Source organism: Capricornis sumatraensis, chromosome 12 (assembly GCF_032405125.1).
Source record: "Capricornis sumatraensis isolate serow.1 chromosome 12, serow.2, whole genome shotgun sequence".
Classification (NCBI taxonomy): Eukaryota; Metazoa; Chordata; class Mammalia; order Artiodactyla; family Bovidae; genus Capricornis; species Capricornis sumatraensis.
Genome location: NC_091080.1, coordinates 80,025,678 through 80,043,421, shown reverse-complemented (window position 1 = coordinate 80,043,421; position 17,744 = coordinate 80,025,678). Strand labels below are relative to the sequence as shown.

General features: G+C 39.1%; 1 protein-coding gene across 1 annotated transcript in view; it reads right to left on the bottom strand.

Annotated features, from left to right (window-relative positions):
• Positions 1-17,744, bottom strand: part of LOC138089047 (ATP-binding cassette sub-family C member 4-like) — a 169,270-nt gene that overhangs the window by 72,496 nt on the left and 79,030 nt on the right. Inside the window, exons 19-20 of the mRNA XM_068984370.1 lie at positions 12,397-12,543; positions 8,331-8,410 (exon numbers count right to left, since the gene is read on the bottom strand). Of these exons, the coding sequence (XP_068840471.1) occupies positions 8,331-8,410; positions 12,397-12,543 (227 nt within the window). The remainder of the gene's footprint in view (positions 1-8,330; positions 8,411-12,396; positions 12,544-17,744) is intronic.

Below are 17,744 nucleotides of genomic sequence, written 5' to 3'. Positions count from 1 at the left end.
GGAGACCCAGGTTTGAGCCCTGGGTTGGGAAGATCTCCTAGAAAAAGAAATGGCAACCTACACCAGTATTCTTGCCTGGAGAATCCCATGGGCAGAGGAGCCTGACAGGCCACAGTCCATGGGGTTATAAAGAGTCGGACATGACTGAGGAACGAACACTTTAGCTTTCACTTTAATACAAAAGATACCATAAGCGTTACAAAGAGAATATAATAAACATTGTGCAGATAAATTTTTAAATTTTAATGTAAAGGACAAATGTCTTTAAAAATGACATACAAAACTAACATAATGACATAGAAAATCTGAATAACTGCATATTGATTTAAGAATTTGAATCCTTTATTTTATTTTACTTTATTTTATTGTTTTGGCCATACTATGCAGCTTGTGGGATCTTAGTTTTCCTACCAGCAATCCCAGGCTCACAACAGTGAAAGCATAATGTCATGACCCCCTGGACTACTAGGGAATTCCCTGAATACATAATTTTTTAATTTCTCAATGAAAAGACTGTAAGTCCAGAGGGCTTCACAAAAACATTGTGCAGAAAAGTTTTGCCAAACTTTTCCAGGGTATATAAGTCCAGCATTATCATGATATGAAAACCAGATAAAGACATTAAAAGAAAGAAAAATTGCAAACCAAACTGTCTTTGAATATTAAATGACATACCAATGAACTGAATCTAGCAATATAAAAAGGATAATATTCCACAATCTAACTTGACTGAGCAAGTTCAAAATCCTCAGGTTCACCTGTTACAAAGAACAGGCTGGAACCCTTGGGCAGGAGCTGATGCTGTTCTCCACAAGCAGAATTTCTTTTACTTCAGGGAAGCTTTTTCCCTACTTAAAATCAACTGATTATGGACTTTAATCACATCTACAAAATACCTACAGAGCAACACACACAACACCTTTTGACTGAATAACTGAGGAATGTAGTCTGGTCAAGCTGACATTAAACTGACCATTAAAAATGGAAATATTTCCCATATATTTTCATGAGGATACATAAGAATTGATGCTTTTGAACTGTGGTGTTGAGAAGACTCTAGACAGTCCCTTGGAATGCAAGGAGATCCAACCACTCCATCCTAAAGGAAATGAGTCCTGAATATTCATTGGAAGGACTGGTGCTGAAGTGAAACTCCAATACTTTGGCCACTTGATGCAAAGAACCGACTCACTGGAAAAGACCCTGATGCTGGGAAAGATTTAAGACAGGAGAAGAAGGGGATGACACAGGATGAGATGGTTGGATAGCATCACCAGCTCGATGGACATGAGTTTGAGCAAGCTCCAGAAGTTGGTGACGGATAGGGAAGCCTGGCATGGTTCAGTCCATGGGGTCGCAAAGAGTCAGACACGACTGAGTGACTGAACTGACATTCTTCCAATAACAAAAGCTGACAAAATATCTTAAGAAAACAAATTATAGATCAATATCCTTCATGAACAATAGGTACAAAAATTCTTGACAAACTACATATTGCAATACATAAAAAAGATGCTACATTATGACAAAGCAAAGTCTTTTCCAGGAATGTTGTTTAAATTTCAAATACCAATCACTATAATTCACATTAAAAGAGTGAAGATAAATAATCATATGACCAGCTGAAGTGATGTAGAAGAAATATTTGTTAAAATTCAATGCCTATCCCTCATTTTTTTTAAAAAAGTAAAATTCTTGGCAACTGAATTAAAAGAAATATTTTAAACCTGGTAACAGATATCTATCTAAAAAATTACAATTAATATTATTTGCAATGAAAAATTACTGAAAGATTTTGCCCTAAGAATACAAGATTATCTTATCTAATCAATTATCTTTAACACTAAATGGAAACTCTAGCCCCAACTATTCAAGAAAAGGAAATAAAAGTTATAAATATTGGAAATGAAGATACAAAACTGCAATTATTTACAGCTGACATGATTGCATATGGACAAAATCCTATAGAATTAAAAACAAAACAAAACATACTGCTATCAACTCCAGGCAATGCAAAGTTAATTCACAAATAAATCAACTGTATTTCCATAGACTAGCAACAAGCAAGTGAATAATAGTATCAGAAACAAGACTTCCCTACTGGTCCAAGTGGTTAAGAATCCACCTGCCAATGCAGGGAACACAAGTTAGATCCCTGGTTCACAAAGAATCCACATGTGCAGAGCAGCTAAGCCCATGTAACACAGTCACTGAACCAGGCTCTAGAACCAGACGGCTGCACCTACTGAGCCCACGTGCCACAACTACTGAAATCCATGTGCCCCAGAGCCCGTGCTTTGCAACAGGAAAAGCCACGAAAATGAGAAGTCCATCCACTGCAACTAGTCACCCCCTCTCACTACAACTAGAGAAAGCCCATACATAGCAAAGTAGGTCCAGTGCATCATAAATAAATGAATAAATAATTTTTTAAAATCCTATATACTATGAAAAAGCAAATATGCGTGGATAAATTTAACCAGAGAAGTGTAAGACATCTATACTAAAAATTACAAAATATTTCTAAAATTAAAAAAGACCTAAATAAGCAGAGAGAGACACATATTAGTAATTGCAGATCCAACATTGTTAAGACTCAGACTTCTCAAATATTCTATAGCTAAAAGGAAATATTAATAAAAATTTCAGCAGGCTTTTATTTAAAAACAAATTTAAAGGCTTCTAAAATTGACACATAAAAGTAAAGAATCCTGAATGATCAAAGCAACCTTTACAAAGAAGCACAAAGTTAGACAATTTAAACTATGGGTTTCAACTCCTATTAAAATGCACAGTAACTAAGAATGCAGTATTGGTATAAGGATCAAAATATTGACATAAACTGCAACTACTGAGGAACAAAATAAATTATACAGATGCAGATTTCCTTAATTCAATGCATAAAAGTCTTTAACAAATGTGTCCAGAATAATTGGAAAAAAATAAAACTCAACCACTAGTTTTACTCTTTCACATACAAAAATTAGTACAAGATGCATTGATATCTAAAAAGATAGAACATAGAAAAGAATCTTCACACTCCTAAGGATATGCAAAGATTTCTTAGGATACAAAAACATCAACTACAAAAGGAAAAAAAAGGGGAAAAAAAGGTAAACATTAGACTTCATCAAAATTAAACCTTGACCTCCACTAAAGATATAAATGGCAAGCCACTGACAGGAAGAAAATATCCACAAAACACTAGTATTACATATATGCTAAAAATAAACATCCCTAAGGGGAATTTGAGGAAGGGGTTGGGGAAGGGATCAACACCCACAGAAATCTAAAAATGACAAAGTCATTATTCAGTGGGAGAGGCTGGGATATTCTCTACACACTTTCCCTGACATCTCTACACAATGAAATGCAAGGGTTAGTGGTGCTGAGACAAGTAAAGGCTGCAAAAGCAAGTGACCCACAATAACCTCAGTCTCAGGCTTTGTTCTCAATATCCAGATGCAGTGGCCTGTTCTTCTGCTCTCCCCTCTCTGGGAAGAAATGACTGAGGACACCTCCTTCACATTTTCTTTTTCTTGGGCATTTTCACTTCATAAAACTGCAGTCAGTGTGCTGTGTGTGCTGAGGAGGGAGTGACACAGACCCTGGTGGTCCCACCACAGCCAGCATCAGTGGCTCAAGGGCATTTGCCCTTTGTGTCCATGAAAGGACATGAAGACTCAGTTCAGCTCTGACAAGCTGCTGTTTTGTTTTGTTTTGTTTTTTAATTTCCCTGAATGAGGGGTGTGTGGGGAATAAGCATTTTGCAACTTAGTTTTCCTCAGTAAATTACAGTATTTTGCTGAGAGCAGCTGTGTGCAAGTTCACATGCTCAGAGCAGTCTCAAATTTCTTTCTTTTTTTTTTTTTTTTTTTTGTGGAAAATCAAAATGCCTAAACCTAACTTCCTCATCTCACCTTCATTTTCACTTGTTTTTGCAGTGGAAGACTCCTTCGAGGTGATGATTTCAATAACAAGAATTGTAGATGATTGAGACTTCTTAGTGTTATTTGGGACTTTGGCAAATTGTATGACAATTACATTGCTCTGAAATATTTGACGCTCAATGATCTATCTTGAAAACAACTGATTTTTATTTTGTGAGTCTACATAAGAAAGTGTCCATCAAAATCTTCGAGGATTACAAACCTAGAATCTCTGTGATACAAATTAATGAGATGATATTTATGGGCTTGAAACTGTCTCTGACAATAACTTTAATGCCACGTAATGCCACTTTGCCAAAGGCAAAAAGAGAAGAGGAAAACAGAGAATAAGATAGCTAGATGATATCACCGATTCAATTGACATGAACTTGGGCAAATTCCGGGAGACAGTGAGGGACAGCAAAGCCTGGCATGCTGCAGTTCATGGGGTCACAAAGAGTTGAACATGATTTAGCAACTGAACATCAACAAAGATCACTGTCATCAGACTATTTCTTACCTAAAACACATATGTGGTATTTTAAAAATAGTTACTTACTGCTCAACATGCACTTAGATGTTATGCAAATAATAATATTAAAATGAACTTCATTTTGTCTTCCCAACAAATCTTAGGAAGTGAGCATTATTTTCTCCAATTTACAAAAAGGAAAGTGTGGCTTTGTGGTGCAGAGATGGTAAGAGGGAGAGCTGGGACAAGGGCTTGGAAAAGGAGATGGCGGGGCTCTGCACTGCCATACTTTAAAGATGTTGACATCATAAATGATTATCAGGTGCAATCATACTACATAAGTTGATTTTTTAATGCTTCATCCTCTGAAATGGTGAACAGCTCCAATTTCCCTAATCACTCATATAATGTGACTGAACAGGCTGGTAGCTCTGAGAGTCAGTGTACAGGATGGTACACAAACTCATGATTGCCTCTCTTTTGGGATCTGGTCTCTGGATGACATCACCTGAAAAGGTGGACTGTCCTACAATGTGGACAACTACTAAGAATCCAGGATTTTCCTTAGCCACACTTGGCATCACTATCACAAAATATTAAATTATCTGAAATTTCATTTAAGGGAGTGAGAAGAAATTAGACAAGGGAAAGTATATGGAATAAACACTTTAGAAGTAATAAAAATAAAAATGATCAAGAACTTTCTAAGTTTTATACAACAAGGAAAAGCAAAATCATCAAAAATGAGTTTGAACACAGGTGCGCTTACACAGCTGAAAAAGGACCTTCCAGGTTCTTCCCTTCCCCACCTCAGGTGGTTACAGAGAGAACGACTGGATCCCACACAAGAACTTGGCTTCCACGAACACCTTCTGTCCCACCATCCACAGCAGCCTTTCTCTTTCATCTGGGATCAAAGGTTGTCTCCTAGAAGCCCCACCACCACCTGGACCAGGAGTCAGCCCTTCTCATCAGGTGGCCAATGTATTGGAGCTTCAGCTTCAACACCAGTCCTTACAATGAACACTCAGGACTGCTCTCCTTTAGGATGGACTGGTTGGATTTCCTTGCAGTCCAAGGGACTCTCAATAGTCTTCCCCAACAACACAGTTCAAAAGCATCAAGTCTTTGGCGCTCAGCTTTATTTATGGTTCAACTCTCACATCCATACGTGACTACTGAAAGAACCAAAGCCTTGACTAGATGGACCTTTGTTAGCAAAGTAATGTCTTGGCTTTTGAATATGCTGTCTAGGTTGGTCATAACTTTCCTTCCAAGGAGCAAGTGTCTTTTCATTTCATGGCTGCAGTCACCATCTGCAGTGATTATAGAACCCCCCAAAATGAAGTCTGCCACTGTTTCCACTGGTTCCCCATCTATTTGCTATGAAGTGATGGGACCAGATGCCATGATCTTAGTTTCCTGAATGTTAAGCTTTAAGCCAACTTTTTCACTTCTCTCTATCACTTTCATCAAGAGGCTCTTTAGTTCTTCTTCACTTTCTGCCATAAGGGTCGTGTCATCTGCCTATCTGAGGTTATTGATGTTTCTCGCAGCAATCTTTATTCCAGCTTGTGCTTCCTCCAGACCAGCATTTCTCATGATGTACTCTGCATATAAGTTAAATAAGCAGAGTGACAATATACAGCCTTGAGGTAGTCCCTTTTATATTTGGAACCAGTCTGTTGTTCCAGGTACAGTTCTAACTGTTGCCTCCTGAACTGCATACAGGTTTCTCAAGAGGCAGGTCAGGTGGTTAGGTATCACCATCTCTTTCAGAATTTTCCCCAGTTTATTGTGATCCACACAGTCAAAGGCTTTGGCATAGTCAATAAACAGAAGAAGATGTTTTTCTGGAACTCTCTTGATTTTTTGATGATCCAGTGGAATGTGGACAATTTGAACTCTTGTTCCTCTGCCTTTTCTAAAACCAGCTTGAACATCAGGAAGTTCACAGTTCATGTACTGCTAAACCCTGGCTTGGAAAATTTTGAGCATTACTTCACTAGCGTGTGAGATGAGTGCAATTGTGTGGTAATTTGAGCATTCTTTGGCATTGTCTTTCTTAGGGATTGGGATGAAAACTGACCTTTTCCAGTCCTGTGCCCACTGCTGAGTTTTCCAAATTTGCTGGCATATTGAGTGCAACACTTTCACAGCATCATCTTTTAGGATCTGAAGTAGCTCTACTGGAATTCCATCACCTCCACTAGCTTTATTTGTAGTGATGCTTCCTAAGGCCCACTTGATGTCACATTCCAGGATGTCTGGCTCTAGGTGAGCGAACTCACCATTGTGATTATCTGGGTCATGAAGATCTTTTTTGTACAGTTATGTGTATTCTTGCCACCTCTTCTTAATATCTTCTGCTTCCGTTACATCCATACCATTTTTGCCCTTTATTGAGCCCATCTTTGCATGAAATATTCCTTTGGTATCTCTGATTTTCTTGAAGAGATCTCTAGTCTTTGCCATTCTATTGTTTTCCTCTATTTCTTTGCATTGATCACTGAGGAAGGCTTTCTCATCTCTCCTGCTATTCTTTGGAACTCTGCATTCAGATACTTAAGTCTTTCCTTTTCTCTTCTCTTCTTTTCACAGCTATTGGTAAGGCCTCCTCTGACAGTCATTTTGCTTTTTTGCATTTCTTTTTCTTGGGGATGGTCTTGATCCCCGTCTCTTGCACAATGTCACAAACCTGCATCCGTAGTTCATCAAGCACTCTGTCAATCAGATCTAGTCCCTTAAGTCTATTTCTCACTTCCACTGTATAATCATAAAGTATTTGATTTAGGTCATACCTGAATGGTCTAGTGGTTTCCCCCACTTTCTTCAATTTAAGTCTGAATTTGGCAATAAGACACCTTAAGACAGAGCAATCAGCTTGTGAAAAGAACAACTGTCTACAAAAACAAAAGAGATTTTCTGAGATGACTTTGATCCCATAATCGAATTACTGGCTTAAAAGCCTTCATATCTTCAAAGCTGCTCTCTACTAAACTTGTTGGACTTCCCAGGTGCCTCAGTGGTAAGAATCTGCCTATATTGGAGGAGTTACAAGTCTGGTCTTTGGGTCAGGAATATTCCCAGGACAAGGAAATGGCAACCCACTCTGGTAGTCTTGCCTGAGAAATCCCATGGATGGAGAAGCCTGGTGGGTTGCAGTCTATGGTGTTACAAAAGAGTCAGACACAATTTAGCAAGTAAACAACACTGTCCTTGTTAAAGTATTATTTGTACCTCATTTTTAACCAATCTTTTCTTTGTAAGTAACTACACCTGGCTTTATCCAAATAAAATGGTGCAGCAGATATTTGTCCCCTGTGGGAGTACAACGCATCATGCTCATGCTCAGTTGTGTATGACTCTTGCAGCCCCATGGACTATATCCCACCAGGCTCATGTGTCTGTGGAATTTTCTAGGCAAGAATACTAAAGAGGGTTGCCATTCCATTCTCCAGTGCATCTTCCCAACCCAGGAATCAAACCCAAGTCTCTTGTATCTCCTGCATTGGCAGGTAAATTCTTTACTACTGAACCACTTGGGAAGCCAAATATTATGCATAATTTAGTTAATCTAGGTTATCTTTCCATGAGAAGTGATTGTCTCTCTGTTATGAAACATGCTCACAGTAAAGGGAATTCACACCAGACACCTGGAAGGCAGAGGGAGAATCATTTACCCAGCATGTTCCTGCTTCAGACCAATCTTGACATGACTGTGTAGCCACTCCTGCCCCAGGTGTTACTCATGTTAACTCAGCCTCCCAATCACAGCTGCACCTCTCTCTCAGAAACACAGCATCTTATGGAAGATAACTGGACATATCACCAGGCTGAAAGGCCCACCTCCAATCCCTGTGAAAAATCCTTGAGAAACAGGCACTCTGCTCTTCCCTGAGAGAACTCTGGCAGGACTGGTACACTACCTGGATGAAATCTTGAAATATCAGGGGCAACAAGTCATCCATATGCCCAATGTCTTTGAAGAAACGATTTAAAATTCTTCCTGCAAGAATAGGATACAAAAAATTACTCATTTCCTCAGATACGACCTTTAAGAGAAATAATTTGTGAATAAATGAAAACAATATTTTTGAAGTATATGTATTTAGGGACTTTCCTGGTGATACAGTGTCCCCAGTGCAGGGGACATTGGTTTGATCCCTGGTGCAAGAAGATTCCACATGCTACAGAGCAACTAAGCCTGTGCGCCACAACTACTGAAGCCCATGTGCCTAGAGTCTGAACTCTGCAATAGAAAAAGTGACCACAATGTGCATCAACAAAGGCCCATGCAACTAAAAACAAATAAATAAATCTTTATTTTAAAGTATATGTATTAAATATTTAATATATTGGGCTTCCCTTGGGGCTCATGTTAAAGAATCCACTTGCCAACGCAGGGGACATAAGAGACAGGAGTTCAATTCCTGGGTCAGGAAGATCTCCTGGAGTTAGAAATGTCAACCCCCTCCAGTATTCTTGCCTGGAGAATCCCATGAACAAAGGAGCCTGGTGGGCTACTGTCCATGGGATTGAGAAGAGTCAGACATGACTGAGCAACTTCACTCTCACTTTTTACTTTCATGCGCTGGAGAAGGAAATGACAACCCACTCCAGTGTTCTTGCCTGGAGAATCCCAGGGACGGAGGAGCCTAGTGGGCTGCTATCTATGGGGTAGCATAGGGTCGGACACAACTGAAGCAACTTAGCAGCAGCAGCAGCCAGTATTCTTACCTGGGAAATCCCATGGACAGGAGAGCCTGGCAGGCTACAGTCCATGGGACTACAAAAGAGTCAGACATGGCTTAGTGGTAACACAACAACAAATTTAATATATTAAAAATTAATATGAAATAAGCCAATGTCAGTGGTAAAAAGAAAGACAAAATAGGATGATACCTAAAGGTAACAGTGGCAGTAAAAGGAAGGCAGTAACAGGAAGGTTTGGTGGATTAGAGAATGTTCCCTCCCTTTAGATCCATCCCATCTAAAGCTCACTCCAAGTGCTAAATTGGTAAATAAATAGTTGCAAAATACCTAAATTAATCCTAATTGTTACACCAAGTTTGCTTTAATTACCAAGATTAATTTTGCCAAGCGACACTTTTTAAATAAACATAATTATAACCTGTCTGCAATTGTTTTTTTTTTTTTTTTTTTCCCTCTAGATGGCTCACAGCAGCTCACATTTTGGGAAATGATGGCTTGTGGCCATTTCCAAGCTGTAAGTTTACTGCTGGGGTAATAAGCCCTTATTTTCAGAGCTGTACTAAGTGTGACAAGCACAGACTTATGAATAAGCATCTAAGAATACCAGCGGGATGTAGGCAGGAAAACTGAAATATTACTAAGTGACCAAGAATCACTTATCATTGATTTTACTTCCCTTCTCAGAATCCACAATAATAGTACTTCTTAAGGCTGCAGGATAGAATATGATAATTTCTGGTAAATATCTGGCATAAACTAAAAATGTCACTTGTAACCTCAGTAAACAAAGGATGCTGCAGCCACCAGGACTCTGCTGCCACCCCTGCAAGGGTGGTGCTCCCTGAGGAGACTCAGGATGAGAAAGAACAGGACACTGGCCCCAGACAGGGGAGGTGCACACCAAAGGAACTGTAGCAGGGATCAGCCAATACTGACTCCATGCTGGATGTGTTTCTTTGACCATTGCTATTCACTGCTTTTGTCAAGGAACCCTGCCTTCTGCCTGAATATTAAACTAAAGTGGATTTTATCAGCTCACATGGATACAATCTGACCCTCACCAACCTGTGAATGGCTGCAGAAAAACTACCCTCTTATTGTGCAAGATAAATGGCCTTTTGACTTCATTTCCTTGCCTCCTCTCCCCTATGTTCTATAAAAAAAAAAAAAAAAAAAAAAAAAAACAGGCATCTAGACCCCAACAAGTTGGTTATTCTGAGACATCAGGTTGCCAGGTTTCCAAATAAAGTCATTATTCTTTGCCTTAACACATTGTCTGTAAGACTTATCAGCATTGTGAGAAAGGCAGAGCGGGCTTGAACTTGGTAACAAGTAACACCACTCTATGTGTTTTTCTCTTCATGCCATCACATTCCAGAAACCAAGACCACCATAAATCATCTATTAAAAATTCTGCTTTTGAAAATAAACATAGAAAAGAGTTCAATTTAATACACCACCAAAAGAGTAAATAACTGATGCCCCTAAACCTTTGGGCATACTTTTGCAATACTTATTTGTGCTTCTATTTTCTTGAAGGAATGAAGTTCTGATAATAGACACAGGAGAGGGAGACAAGATACACACTGTGCATGCCTGCTGCTCTAGGTTAAGTGACCTTAAAGATTTAAAGTTGGTTCCAAGTCCTTGAATAATAAATCAGCATCTGGAGAGGTCTACAGGTCATCAAGAGCCTAGTTAACAGTGGTTACAACCACTCAGAAGCTATGATAACAGAAATTCAGTCCCACTTGATGCTCCCAAATTTATGACTGTAGTTTTCATGTTAACAGGCAAACATGTTAACAGACTGTAGTTTTCACAGCTGCAATAGCAAAAATTCTTCCAATCACTTCCTCACTTCAGCTTTGTAATGAGATGAGATTGTGTGAGCCTCTGCTGCTTACCATCCTGTGCTCCTCACAGTGCCTGGACTAAAGAACATGTGTTGAATAAATCTGTACAAGGTGCTGCCCTAAACAGTCTTATTTAATCCTCACAACAGTCTTGTGAAACAGGAAGGGCAGTGGTCATTCCCATTTCACAGGAGAGAAGTTCCCAGACATCATGTTGACATCCTCACTGAGGTTCATTAGACACTGACCCTGTGCTAAGTGCTGTGAACTATTAACCTGCTTAATGGCCATAACATCAAGATATTGGTAAGTGTGTGAACAACATCCTCATTTTACAGGTAAGAAAATTGAAACACAGAGAAATTAAATAACTAGCATATAAGTATTAACATAACTGGCTATTACTATTATAATTATCTCCAGGACTGAACCCAGGAAGTTGGCTCCAGGGTCCATACGATAACCATGATAACATCCTGCCTGGAGATTTGCTTCCAGTAGTATCTACCTACTTTGGCCTTGATCACACAGCTAGTTGATGGGCAGGCCAAGGCTACTCCTGTCCTCCCTCCAGTCACATCCCTGTCTCAACAGGTCTTGTCAATCATCACCTGCAAAAACAAAGCCACGCTGGGCCTCAGCACTAGTCTAACCAACTGAACAGAGTGGGCATGTGCACTGATGAACTAGCTCTTCATAGGAACCCAGGTCAGGAGGCCACTTTCAGAAGTAAGACAGGTCAAAGGCCTCAGAAAGAAGGAAGTAACCACTGGGAACCCTTCAGGGACACTTTTATTTAATACTGAAGATCCACCTACTATAAACCACGAAGCCTCTTAAATGTAACCAAAAGTGCACTGTAAAACTAGAGGGTTGATTTTATTGAAGAGGATGTTTACATTTCACTGATCTTGTATTTTAATTAATCTTACATTACCATTTAGGTAAAACTCAAAATATGGGCACATGTCAGAGCTCTGTGGTCCCAGAAATGGATGGGCAAAGAAAGAAAGAAACACACAGCCTGTCTTCTGTAGAGATGTTCCTGGAAGATGGTCCTTCCTAGTTAGCTTAACACTATGTAACACAGCGAACGTTTCAACAACTAGTCAAAAATATTTCAACACATTTGCATCATCTGTTAGGTGTTTCATATGCCACATAACAAATGGACACCTAAATCATCCTGCAAAGTAAACAGTCATGTATTTTTACAGACATGCATAAATTGGAATAAAAGTTTATATGCTCTTATATTCAGATTTTCTCTGGCAGGAAAAATCATCAGTGAAGCTTTTGTAGAAAATGAAAAACACAGTGGTTTTCTTCCAAGCATATCTTCCATTTTCAAATATAAAAATGTAACAAGTCACTTAATGTGTTAACAAGACATATTCACTGAAAAATTTGGTGTCTGACTTACCTATTGGATTTCTATTGAAGAACAATACAGGAGCTCTTAAAATGGTCTCCAACATTTTGTTGTGCAAAGTTCGTGAAGAGTTAATAAGGATGTAGAATATCAACAGAGACCGTGTGATGCCAAAAAGGACAGTAGACACAGTTAACCCTGAAATAAAGAAACATGACTCAGCACAAGATCTCTGTCTTATTCTCAACCATGCTAAAGCATGGCAGGCAGTTTAAAAAGATACTGTGCATTTTATTCTATAAGTAAAATTTGTATAGAGGTTTACATACACAGAATACAGAATAAAAAATATATATATATATATATATATATATATAAGTAGATTCTCTAAGAGTTTAATGTTTTCAAAAAATACACTTATAAATAAAAGTGCAAAAATCACTGTTTTCCTCTCACTAAATAGAAACAGCATGGAGGGAAATGTGTAAACTTCAGCTTCATTCTGGGCTTGCCTAATTCAATTACAAGTTCTAATAAAACTTATAAGAAAGACAATTATACAAGTAGCTTATCTTTCTTTTTCTGCATTTCAAATCCCATTATTTACAACATGTCCCATAATCTAAAAGTAAGGTATGCTTTGGTGAAAGTGAAATTGTTAATTGCTGAGTCGTGTCATATTCTCTGCAACCCCATGGACTGTAGCCCCAAGGCTCCTCTGTCCATGGAATTCTCCAGGCAAGAATACCGGAGTGGGTTGCCATTCCCTTCTCTGATGCTTTGCTACCAGCACAAGAATTAACAGGGAAAAGGAGACATGATATACTATTTCCTCTTCCATGTAAAGTAGCTTCTTAAGAACCTACTGTATAGCACAGGGAACTCTACTCAATGCTCTGTGTTGACCTAAATGGAAAGAAAATCCAAAGATAGGATATATGTTCAATGGTTCACTTGGCTGTACAACAGAGACTAACACAACATTGAAAAGCAACTATAATAAAAATTAATAAAAAATTAAAATAATACAAATTAACTAGCTACTTCTATGCCCAAGGAGCTATAAAGAGTATGAAAAGACCATGTTAAGTTGCAAGTCTCTGAAATAATTGAACTGAGGGAACTACAAATTGTATTTTGACATGAGATAATCTAAACAAAATAATCTAAACTAATCTCTCACTATTTTATAGAACCCCAAAGCATTTGTAACTAAATATAATCATTTAAATTTATGTCTTATTAATGACATAAAAGAGCACTACTATCCATATAAAAATTAAAATAACCATCCCCTCCAAACGTCTATTCAACTCACAATGCTATATAGAGAGGAATAACTTTGGCAATATATATTCCATCAAGTACTTTTTTCCATTCAGCTACCACATCAGTGTTATTTAATTTCTGAAAGCTGCTCAAATTCCTGAATTCCATCAACAGGAATTTGCCTTAGCCCACCATCCTATATGAATGTGTAACAGCATCCCTTTCTTCTTTTTTAAGCCCTCATTGTCCACCAATTCAGAAGGTAAACAACTGGTAGATTCAAGTTTCTTATCAAGTGATCAATAAAATAAATACCAAATTTCAATGAGTGGATTTTTATATAACTTACTCTTTGTTGAAAGCCTGTACAGGCATTTCCTGTGATAATATTTTAATTTTTAGTTTTTTTTTTTTTAATTTGTTGGGGTATAGTTGCTTTATGATGTTGTGTTAGTTTTTGCTGTTCAACAAAGCAAATCAGCTATATGTATACATATATCCCCTCCCTCTTGGACCTCCCTTCCCCCATCCCTCCCCTCTAGGTCATCACAGAGCACTGAGCTGAGCACCCTGTGCAATATAGCAGCTTCCCACTAGCTATCTGTTTTACACATGGTAGTGTACATATGTTAATAAAAATCTCTCAATTCATTTCCCTCACCTCCCCACTCCCGCTCTCTGTCCAAACATCTATTCTCTACATCTACAACTCTATTCACCCCTGAAAATAGGTTCATCTATACCATTTTTCTAGATTCCATGTTATTGTTCAGTCACCAAGTCATGTCCAACTCTTCACAACCCCATGGACTGTAGCACTCAGGCTTCCCTGTCCCTCACCATCTCCTGTAGTTTGCCCAAGTTCATGAATCAGTGATGCTACTCGACTAGCTTATCCTCTGTCACCCTCTTCTCCTTCTGCATTCAACCTTTCCCAGCATCAGAGTCTTTTCCAGTGAGTCAGCTGTTTGCATTAGGAGGCCAAAGTATTGGAGCTTCAGCTTCAACATCAATCCTTCCAATGAACACCCAGGACTGATTTCCTTTACGATGGGCTGGTTGGATCTCCTTGTAGTCCAAGGGACTCTGAAGAATTTTCTCCAACACCACAGTTTGAAAGCATAAATTCTTCACTGCTCAGCCTTCTTTATTGTCCAGCTCTCACATCTGTATAAGACTACTGGAAAGATAGCCTTGTGTATACAGACCTTTGTTGGCAAAGTGATGTCTCTGCTTTTTAACACACTATCTAGGTTTGTCATAGCTTTCCTGCCAAGAAGCAACTGTCTTCTAATTTCATGGGTGCAGTCATCACCTGCAGTGATTTTAGAGCCCAAAAAGAGGAAATCCATCACTGCTCCCACATTTTCCCCTTCTGTTTGCCATGAAGTGATGGGACTGGATGTCATGATCTCAGTTTCTTTAACATTCAGTTTTAAGTTGGCTTTTTCACCCTCCCTCTTCACCTTCATCAAGAGGCCCTTTAGTTTCTTCTTTCTTTCTGCCATTAGAGTGGTATCACCCACATACCTGAGACTGATACTCTCCAGCAATCTTGACTCCAGCTTGTAACCCATCCAGCCCAGCATTTCACATGATGTGCTCTGTGTATAAGTTAAATAAATGGGGTGACAACAAACAGCCTTGTCATACTTCTTTCTCCATCCTTAACTAATCAATTGTTCTATACAGGGTTCTAACTGTTGCTTGACCCACATACAGGTTTCTCAGGAGACAGGTAAGATGGTCTGGTATTCCCATCTCTTTAAGAATTTTCCCCAATTTGTTATGATCCACACAGTCAAAGGCTTTAGCTTAGTCAGTGAAATAGAGGTAGGTGTTTTTCTGGAATTCCCTTGCTTTCTCTATGATCCAGCAAATGTTGGCAATTTGATCTCTGGTTTCTCTGCTTTTCTAAATGCAGCATGGACATCTGGAAGTTCTCAGTTCACATGATGCTGAAACACAGCTTGAAGGATTTTGAGCATAACGTTACTAGCATGAGAGATGAGTGCAATTGTCTGGTGGACTGGACATTCTTTAGTACTGCTCTTCTTTGGAACTGGGATGAGGATTGACATTTCCCAGTCCTGTGGTCACTGCTTGGCTTTCCAAATTTGCTGACACATTGAGTGCAGCACTTTAATAGCATCATATTTTAGGATTTTAAATACCTCTGCTGGAATTCCATCACCTCCATTACATTATAGGCAGCAGTGCTTCCTAAGGCTCACTTGACTTCACACTCCAGAATGTCCGGCTCTACATGAGAGACTACATCATCGTGGATATCCAGGTCATTAAGATCTTTATTGTACAGTTCTTCTGTGTATTCTTTCCATCTCTTATTGATCTCTTCTTCTTCTATTAGGTCTTTACCATTTCTGTCTTATATTGTACCCATCTTTGGAAGAAATGTTCCTTTGATATTTCCAATTTCCTTGAAGAGATCTCTAGCCTTACCCTTTCTTTCGTTTTCCTCTATTTCTTTGTATTGTCCATTGAAGAAGGCCTTCTGGTCTCTCCTTGCTATTCTTTAGAACTCGGCATTTAGTTCTAGGAGGTCTTTTATGTCTTCATAGAACTGGTCAACTTCAGCTTCTGGGCTCGAAAATCACTTCAGATGGTAATTGCAGCCATGAAATTAAAAGATGTTTACTCCTTAGAAGGAAAGTTATGACCAATCTAGACAGCATATTAAAAAGCAGAGACATTACTTTGTCAACAAAGGTCCATCTAGTCAAGCCTATGGTTTTTCCAGTGGTCACATGTGGATGTGAGAGTTGAACTATAAAGAAAGCTGAGCGCAGAAGAATTGATGTGTTTGAACTGTGGTGTTGGAGAAGACTCTTGAGAGTGCCTAGGACTGCAAGGAGATCCAACCAGTCCATCCTAAAGGAGATTAGTCCTGGGTATTCATTAGAAGGACTGATGTTGAAGCTGAAATGCCAATACTTTGGCAACCTGATGTGAGGAGCTGACTCATTGGAAAAGACCCTGATGCTGGGAAAGCTTCAGGGTAGAAGGAGAAGGGGACGACAGAGGATGAGGTGGTTGGATGGCATTGCTGACTCAATGGACTTAGGTTTGGGTGGACTCCAGGAGTTGGTGATGGACATGGAGGCCTGGCATGCTGTGGTTCATGGGGTCACAAAGAGTCGGACACGACTGAGCGACTGAACTGATCTGAACTTCCCCAGTAGCATATTGGACATCTTCTGACCTGGGGGCTAATCTTTTAGCATCCTATCTTTTTGCTTTATTATGCAGTTCATGGGTTTCTCATGGCTAATACACTGGAGTGGTTTGCCATTCCCTCCTCCAGTGGGTCCCATTTTGTCATAACTCTGCACTATGACCTGTCTGTCTTAGGTGGCCCTACATGGCATAGCTCATAGCTTCATTTAGTTATGCCAGCCCTTTTGCTATGCAGTGATCCACAAAGAGGCTAGATTCCATATATATACATTAATTCAAGTATTTTTTTTTTCTGTTTTTCTCTTTCTGACTTACTTTACTTGTATGATAGACTCTAGGTCCATCCACGTCTTGGCAAATGACCCAATTTCATTCCTTTCTATAGATAAGTAATATTTCAGTGTATATGTGTGTCAATCACTCAGTCATGTTCAACTCTTTGCAACCCCATGGACTGAATCCTGCCAGGCTCCTCTGTCCATGGAATTCTCCAAGAATGAATACTGGAGTAGGTTGAAATGCCCTTATCTAGGAGTTCTTCCTGACCCAGGGATCAAACCCAGGTCTCCCTCATTGCAAGCAGATTCTTTACCATTTGAGCTATCAGGAAGCACCCCCTCCCCTGACCCAGTGTGTGTGTGTGTGTGTGTGTGTGTGTGTGTGTGTGTGTGTGTATATACCATAAATGAAATGAAAAGACAGTCCTGAGAATGGGAGAAAATAATTACAAAATAAGTAACTGACCAGGGATTAATCTCCACAATATACAAACAGCTCATACAACTTAATATTTTAAAAAAATCAAAAAATGGGCAGAAGATCTATATAGATCTTTCTCCAAAGAAGACATACAGATGGCCAAGAGGCACATGAAAAGATGCTCAATATCGTTATTAGAGAAATGCAGATCAAAACTCTGATAAGCCAGAAAG